Genomic DNA, 9,395 nt, shown 5'->3' on the forward strand with positions numbered 1-9,395 from the left:
GGTAAAATGTAAGATTTTTTTTTGTTAAAGTACAAATTATATTCACATAGACATTAGCAATTATTGGATATTTTTCAAGCCGATATGTACACCAGAGAATACCTCATCCATCATCTCAGGACTGTATATAAATTCTATAGTAAATACTACTACGCTGTATAATAGGTGCGCATAATGGCAGCGACTCGACACTCGGAAGAACTGTGTACGGAAGAAACAATGATTACTCTGCATATGTATAAAAATAATTAACATCTAAGAGTGAGATATTGTGTAATTTACTCCAATAACAATCAATAAATAAAAATTAATTTAAATAATTGCACCAATTTTAGACTCTGACCTGAACGATGAAAGTATTGATTTTACAATGATGTGTGTTTTTTTGTTTTACTTTTTATATTATTGTCGGTCATCACGGTTTGGGGCAGTAAAAGTGATTCGATTTACTTCAATAGCAACTTATCTGGTAGGAAAATGAATCTAGTTGGCGCATTCGGGAGGTAAAAATTTAAAATTCCCAATAGTTTTAAAAAGTGATAGGAAAAACAAACAAAATATTAAGGAAAGCGTGACTTAACACACAAAACAAGTTTTATTAAAAATATATTGGCACGATTTTTTTTATAAGCATTTAAAGTTCAAAATATTTTGACAACACATTTTTATCAAATTAAAAATGATTTTGTAGTTAAAAATGTATAAAAATTTTCAACTTGTATAGCTAAGGATTGAAAATTTAAAACAAGGTTCTACGTAAGCAGTTTTTTCCGTAACTAAAAAATCTAAAATATATATGTATATATAAAGTTATTTCATATTTGTACAGACATTTTAAGTTAAAATTTATACAAAATTACATGCTAACATAAACAACGATTTTTTCCATTTCAAATTTAATAATACACTCCTTATAAAATTATAAATCGAAAAAGTTCTTGAGGGTGTCCTTGTGGACTATGGTAACATAATAAAAATATCAGCATTTACCAAATGTACAAACATTTTACTTCTCTAAATTAAATGCAACTGCTTAACTGGCTTTTAGTGATTATCGCAGATCTAGTAGTTGTCTTAATATATAATATTCATCTGAATAAACTAATTTGCCGTGTGTACTTTTCCAGTATTACTGAAAATGTAAGGATAATATTAATTTAAATTTCAACTTACCGGTTACCGTATAAATAATAAGTAATAACAATAAAAATATAATATAAAATATCCTTGACTGACAAACCATCTCTGATCAGAATCGTTTTTTGTATACAATTATTTGATATCATTGAATTCAAATTTAACACCCTCCATTACAGTGACCCACTTGTAACCCACTGTACAGCAGAGCAACACCCACTCACCCGCTTTTTAAGATTGTAATTTGCACCAAATACAACTAGATATAAGAGCATTTTTCAATATGTACAATATTGTAACTACCCATACAAAAATATAAACATTTTGCACCATAGTTCACCTTTTCAATATTGTAATTTCACTTTTAACTAACCTTGAATATTATTTTTAAACTTATAAATATGCATTTTAATCATCAATCAAGTTCATTTTACAGATATATTATCATATATCTAAAGAAAATTATAAAAACGTACATTAATTAAAATAGAAAAATGTAAGTCAATTGCAATTGTTCTGTGCCTACTACTGTGTATAAATGAGTGATATTTCAGTTAATAATAAAATATGAAAAAAATCAGAAATATTATTATTTTTTGTCCAATTGTTCATGTTATTAATAGCCTGCATATTATTTATACACGTTTCATATGTAATAATAGTGATGTGAGCTTAGTAATTTTGTAGGTAAATTCCAATAATTGAAATGGAAAATGTGGATACTGTTTAATACTTTAATATTATTTATTTTTGGATAATTAACTAAACATTTATTTGTTAAAAGTTTTAGCTTACATTTTTTATACTTAGTGCTCTGGGTTTATATGGCACTCATTTTTTGTAGGTATAAAAACTTACCATAATCATCACAATGTTAACATGAATGTTATACATTTAATTTAGAATTGTGGTCTATGATGGTTGTGATGGAACTAATTCTATGTAAATGTACTTATATATTACATTGATTTAATATGCAAAAGTAGCAATAGGTTGTCGTAATAATTATTTAAGAAAAATTGAACAGAGATTTTAAATTAAAAATTATTTACGCTGTATTAATAATTACATACATTTTAGCATTAGTTGCATTTGTTAAAAATGATTGAGCATTGTAATAATGAATTGCAATCATTAATGTACATAGTTATAATAAAAAAAAATTAGTTTTACTGCATACTTTGAAAATGATATCAATTTGTGAATATTATTATGATTTATGATTTATTTTTAAATATAAATAGTTTTAAATGTAAATGTATAGTAGAATTTTCAAAAGTTCCCAAACGTAATGAGCTTAATGCTATGTTTTCTTATGAGGACTGACTAACATGTTCTCATAATTAAATTAAAAGAATAACTACGGCAACTACGGTTGTGACTTATGGGCATAGATATTAAACATTTGGATGTCATTGTCTACCTATATTATATTAGGACTTGAAGCCAACAAAAAAATTACTTTTCTCTCTCCCACAAAAGTGCTCAACGATACAGAAATAGAAAATAGCATATAGCAATAAAATAACAATTTTATATTATCCATCTTAATTTCAAAATGTTACATCAATGCCGCACCCGTATAATTAATATTTATTCTTATGGTGGTTATGAGTTCAAAAAAATTACAAGTCTAGATGATATCGAGTTATCTTCATCATTCCGTGTCATTAAATTACCACTAATTTACCAGGTATAATAAATTATTAATAATATATCTTGTCCACCGTGGAGAATATCGAATCAAGGGTTACTTATCTAATATAAAAAAACATTTTCCAAAATCCTTCAGACATTATCACTATTAATTACTTGTCTAGACGTCATTAGTATTTAACATTCGTTTATACGACTATCGTAATTGAAAGCCAATAGTGACACACCCACCCTTGGAATGCGGCGATATACCTAAGATATGATTTGAAAATATGCGATTAAATTTAAATTTGCGCTAAATACAAAAAATATATATGTGTTTTTACCAAAAGTATAAATATATTAGGCATGTGGTTAAAACATTATTTAGAACTTCACACTATGAGTTTATTTGTACAAAGTAATTTCCAATAATTAGGATAATGCTACAACGTTCTACAATATTAAGTGAGTCACTTGGCCAGAATTCGTTCATAGGACCACAGCACATATCATAAATTATAATATCATATGACTATTTCTAAGTACCTACCTATGTCTATGTTCAAATTATTTGTGTAGCTCGTATAATACTACAACACACATCCTTTTATTATATTTGTACCGTGATAGAAAACGTTTCAGCGAAAATATATTATCTACTGCAAATATCTTCAATAGCAATTATTGGATTTTTCTCAAGTCGATATGTTTACTGAACCGCCAAGGAAATAGAATTGTACTACCAAATTTCAATGATAATATTTTTACTTACTGCATGTTATGACTGATGGAATAAAATATCGTTAATATTCTTGATAAGTAGGTAGTGTTTTCATTTTGAAGAATACGAAACGTCTGATGTGTAGTCTTATCTTGCAGACTTGTCTATATATTTAGCCATATGTTGGTTTTCTGTTTTCAAATTTCAAACTTTGTTTAAATTCATTCGATCAAAATAAGCGTTAAAATTAAATAAAAACCCAAATATGACGAAGTTTAAAATTTTGAACTGAGCGATGAATGTATTGGTTTTACAATGATGTATGTTTTTATATTTATTTATTTTTTTTGCCTGTTATCAAGGTTGGGGCAGTAAAAGTACTTCTTTTTTCTTCAACAGCAACTTTTCTGAGAGGAAAGTGAATCTAGTTGGTGCATATAGAAAGTCAAAATTTAAAATTCCCAAAAATTAGGGAAAAATGGGAATTTTTACGCAAAACCATTTTTCGAAAAAATTGATTTTGGTTTTTAGCGTAACTCTAAAAAAAAATAAACGTAGATACATGAAGTTTTCACTGAATATTAGTGTTGGCATTTTTTATACACCATACAAATTTCAAAATATTTTGGCTTACGTTGAACTTTATTTAATGTCGATTATTCGTTTTTCTTAAACTAATGTTGATAAAAAAATTTTCGCTCCGTCAAAAAACTTGTAAATGTAATATAATATTCCTCGCATATTGTTGTTAGTATAAATTACAAAAATAGAGGACTTAAATACACAATAATTTTTATGTGCGTTTGAACTTAGAATTTTGACAGAATTCTTAAAAATCACGAAAATCAGAAATTTTTTTTGAGTAAGAAATTTATAAAAATTTTCTTTTTGTATCTAAGATTTAAAAACTTAAATTCTTTATAAGTTTATCTACCTTTATCATAAAGAAAGTTTCTACCTGAAAGACAAATTTAATTATTATGAGCATTTGAAGTTGAAATTTTTATAACATGAATATCAAATTCAGTAGATTTCTCATGTAGCGATTTACTTATTTTGTTGAATTCCAAAATAAATAACCATAAACCCTTGAAATTTACATAATATGTTTATTTTATCAATTCATATAGTTGATACAATTTTCAAATAATTTGTTTTGTTTTAAGCTGTTGACGGACATTTTCAATTTTCATTTTTTTTCATTTTTTTTTTTTTATATCAATGAAATTTTATTGTTAGTGTCAAAATGTATGAAAATTGTATACAAGACTTTTGATAAAATATTGTTGAAAAATATAGGCACGATTTTTTTAAAAAACATTTAAAGTTCAAATGTTGACAATAACTATCAAATTTAAAATTTAAAATGGGTTTGTACTTACAAATTTATAAAATTATCAACTTTTATACATAAAAATAGAAAATTTAAAACAAGGTTTGACCTAAGAAATTCTTTATTCAAAACAGTCAAATTGTATATATTTATTTTTAATATTTTTCCAGCATCACTGATAATTTAAGAATAATATTAATTCAACTTACCGGTTACCGTATTAATAATAAGTAATAGCAATATCACATATAAAATATCATAGACTGACATACTGTTTCTGCTCAGAATCGTTTTTCGTGTACAACGATTTAATTTCATTGAATTCAAAATTAATACCATCCATTACAGCGAACTTTTAGACACCAGAGCGACATTCACTTACCTGTTTTTTTTTCATTTGCTGAAGCACGGATCAAATAAGGTCTGTAATAACTGACAAAGGTCAAAGAAATTTTGACAGGTGTAATAAATACAAAAGACCAAAAGACATTCGACAAAGACTCGAAAGAAAAATCTTCAGCAAACTACACTTTTACAACTATATATATTCATAAAACTGTAAAACTGTTCTAATTTTTTGACAATATAACATATTGAATATTGCAAGGATAATCTAATGATAAACGGTGTACATCTTGTGTTAAGAAAATGGTAAGACATTAATAAATTCACATCAAGTGAAAAAAGTATATGATTATTTATTGAAAAATAATATTATAATTATGGAATTTTATAATGTATAATAAGAGTAAATACATATTTAGTTTTAGTATGCAATTTATATAATTAGATGTATTATTAAATGTATATAAGGAATAATAGTAAAAATACCAAATGTATTTATTTATAATGATCTTCTAATTTCAAGCATAAAAGTCTTCACCATCAAGTCTATAATTTATTTTTCGTCCGTACAACAAGTACTGATTAAGAAGATAATTCAAATAAAAATAATGTGGTCTTAGGCGAATCCTTGGTGTTCCTCTATTGACAAGCGTCTTACTTTCTACTGTAGTGTTGTTGTTGGCTGGTGTATGTGGTTCTGAGGACGATCGACGATTTCTGTTTCTTAACGGAGAACTGGAACTGGCAGCTCCATCATCTGAACCTCTGGTCTTAACAAGAGCCGGTAGTTGTTTCCTTTTCATGTAAAAACAAATATTTGTATTAATGAAAACAGAAACCCAATCAATGATTTTTCAGTGAAAATCACTTAAAAATATGTTTTAAAGGTTAAGTCTAAATATAAACACTTAGTAAGATTATTTATAATCAACAAGGTTATTATTTATAAGTAATAAGGTTGCTTTACACATTCGAAGAACAGAAAAATAATAAATATTATTCATAAAATATTTTTAATTTAGAATGAATATTAATTATTTTACATCGGTTAAAATGAAAATAGTACATTATATTATCGAAAATGTAAATATTTATAAGAAGTAACAAAATGTACACTATGTATAACGTAGAATTCTAATACCGCTGTTTTTAATGTTTCTTCCGAAATTATACAAATATTATTTAACTTATTTTTTGAATGTTTAGTTTTTGATAACAGTTCAAGCGCTGGAAAGCGACCGTTTTCCATCCAACGGGTGGTAAAGTGGAAATCCCCAAAACTAAAAACTAACTGAAACTCACACCAAATCTATAGCCCTTACAAAAATTAAGCTTTTGGGTTATATCTTATATTCATATTATAACCAAGAATACATTTTCTTTCGTCAAATTGTTCTCAAAGAGTAGTCTGGTTATTGCATAGATCCCTGCATTAACTTGGTCGTGATCGATCAACCCAAAGGTGTGATAAAAAATAGTATATGTGGCTCGTGCGGGAAGAAAAGTTCAGTCTTAGGCAAAACACGTCGCCCTCGACTGAAATAGCTCACTTCCCGACATTGCCACACAATATACATACTATTAAATGATAATTATTATAGTATACTGCTGTTATAATAATAAATGTTACAACTAGTTGTATTAAAAAAGTAAAAAAAAATGATTTGATTAAAAAATGAACTTATTAGTAATTTTGGAGTTAGATACAATGATTATTACCTATCAATGATTTTACTTTTTTATTTTACTACACACAATTTATTAAAAAAAAAACCCTGAAATATAATTTATGAATTAAATTTATATATTATTATGATTGATTCATATAAGCCAGGGATAAGCAACTCAAAGTTATTAGAGGGCCCAATTTTTTGGAAAATTAAAATCTAGCGGGCCAGAGCAGAGAAAGCAAAAAAAGGGGTTAAAAATATACATTTTAATTGGTGTTAAACAGAATATAGAGTATAGACGATAAACTTTAAAATTGTATAGTGTAATAAGATAATGTAGCTCGGGCCAGATAAAAAAGGCTTACTGGCGGGATGCGGGCCGCCAGTTGCCTACAACTGACACAAGCTATTAAAGTATAATGAAAATACTTATGAACATGCAATGACGTTTTAGCTCTCTGTAATCAATTAGATTTATAGTGCATCGAATGTAAAAATATATAATAAGGACTTTCGAAATATGCACTATGCGGTGCAATGAAAATTCTATAATTTATATATTTTTATTATTATATAACACGTTAAAAACAGGATGTATTTACCTCAGGCTTCCATATTTGCTGACGATGGGCCTTGTGCTGGTAGTATCAGTTGTTGATGATGGTACCGGCACACCATTGCCAGATGTAGTCATTAACGGCGTCATAAAATCATCTTCATCGTACCTTGAGACATCGATCCTGTGGTACGGGATGTTCTTGGGCACCGTGCCTATCTTTACGGCACGACGGGAAACCCGAGCTGAAATTATGATGGTATGAATTATCAATAAATAACAAAAAACAAACAAAACATTATTAAATAAGTATAAAACTACAAGCATTGTAATTAATGTAAAGCAAATAAATAAAAATATCAAATGAACATTGAGACCTGAATCCAAAAAAAAATATTTCAGTTGCAAAAATAAGTTTCATTAATAATAATATTAATTATTATCATTTATCAATACAGGTTCTTACTAAAAACGAAATCAAAAAAATAATAATTAAAGTAGGAATACTCACTGGCAGGCCGATCAGTAATATCATTCATGATAAGTGCCTTCTCGCGTGTAGGTTTATTCAATATCGGCGACATATAAGGATCATAACGCTCAGGATAAAACTGTGATACATCGCTTCTGCGGATCGGGATGTTCTTGGGCGTGAAGGCTATCTCTTCGGCACCATGGGGAAGAACCCAAGCTGAAATTATGATGGTATGAATTATCAATAAAAAACAAGAAACAAACACAACATTATTAAATAAATATAAAAAACTAAAAGCATGAATTAATGTAAAGCAAATAAATAAAAATATAAAATGAATATTGAGCCCTAAATCAAAAAAAATATTTTAGTTGCAAAAATAAGTTTCATTAATAATAATATTAATTATTATTAATACAGGTTCTTACTAAAAACGAAATCAAAAAAATAATAATTAAAGTAGGTACACTCACTGCCAGACCGATCTATATCGACACTCGAGACAAGTGCCACGCCGACGATGGCGACGGTTACGGTGATGAAAAACACGATTTTTGCTACAGACATCATAATGCTTGTTGTAGATAAACTGAATAGTGAAGAGGTACTGTTGGCCAGAAACCCACTGTGAGCCATTTTATAGGCCACCTAGGTGGCAGCGGTGTTTTTTCATAACTAAGAAGGGGCCACTAGATGCGCACCTACCGGACAACTAATAAACCAAAACACGTACATAGGATGTTATAATTGAATAAGATAATATTCTTGATTTAAGACTATTATCATTTATCATAAACAATACTCACTGGTGGTCCATTAGTATTCGTGTACTATGACCTTTTTTTTATACATATCATTTAATAATGCGACAAAAAATGAAAAAACAATGGAATTGTAAATATGAAACTGTAATTTCTATAATAGGTATGTGGGTATACAATTATATTGGCTACAGTTTTAATAGGTTGGTAATGCATGCATATTTAAAAATATTCAAGTCATTAATATTTTACCAACACTATAAGTCTTAAGCACCTTTTATAAGTAATGAAATAAAGACTCCAGACCTTGGGACAAAAAATCTCAGAAATGAAAAATTGCAATACTAATATTTTGACGATAATGATGTATAAGATAAAATTACTTCTGACATTACCTATTGACGTGCGCGGCGTTGTGAGTAATTACAGACTACTTATTGATAAAAATTAACCAAATTCAATTTAATTCAACAGAATAATTATTACATATAGTTTTTTTGTATTAGTTTTATTATTATTATTTAGCTGAATTATAGATAATTAGAAATATTTTATGTATGCTATATCATTATTTTTATTTTTTATTATGTTTTTATATTTTTAAAGAAAAATTTGTGAAACGCCTCTTTAATCAATAATAAATAAAACTCAATATTTTAATTGTTTACACAATTATACTTACATAATCTACACTTATACCATTTTACTACGATCTAGAACAAATGGATGTGGCCGTTTGGACTTGGTGACAATTGGACG

At 27.4% G+C, this 9,395-nt stretch overlaps 1 protein-coding gene across 1 annotated transcript; it reads right to left on the reverse strand.

Moving 5' to 3' along the window:
- Positions 1 to 5,596: 5,596 nt before the first annotated feature.
- LOC111033801 lies at positions 5,597 to 9,395 on the reverse strand. The gene is made up of 5 exons (XM_022314728.1): positions 9,319 to 9,395; positions 8,349 to 8,587; positions 7,912 to 8,091; positions 7,447 to 7,645; positions 5,597 to 5,969 (listed from the first exon to the last, which is right to left on the reverse strand). Exons 2-5 carry the CDS (start codon positions 8,509 to 8,511, stop codon positions 5,693 to 5,695), a joined length of 819 nt encoding a protein of 272 aa, XP_022170420.1. The 5' UTR covers positions 8,512 to 8,587; positions 9,319 to 9,395; the 3' UTR covers positions 5,597 to 5,692.

The sequence above is a fragment of the Myzus persicae genome, unplaced genomic scaffold (assembly GCF_001856785.1).
Source record: "Myzus persicae strain clone G006 unplaced genomic scaffold, MPER_G0061.0, whole genome shotgun sequence".
NCBI classification, from domain to species: domain Eukaryota; kingdom Metazoa; phylum Arthropoda; class Insecta; order Hemiptera; family Aphididae; genus Myzus; species Myzus persicae.

Bases quoted from the DNA above. Each gene is read 5' to 3' on its own strand.
- LOC111033801 (XM_022314728.1), bottom strand. From the start codon at position 8,511: ATGGCTCACAGTGGGTTTCTGGCCAACAGTACCTCTTCACTATTCAGT. The intron at 8,092-8,348 runs GTGAGTGTACCT...TCATAATTTCAG, and splicing joins CGATATAGATCGGTCTGGCA to CTTGGGTTCTTCCCCATGGT. The intron at 5,970-7,446 runs GTAAATACATCC...TTACATGAAAAG, and splicing joins AGCAAATATGGAAGCCTGAG to GAAACAACTACCGGCTCTTG.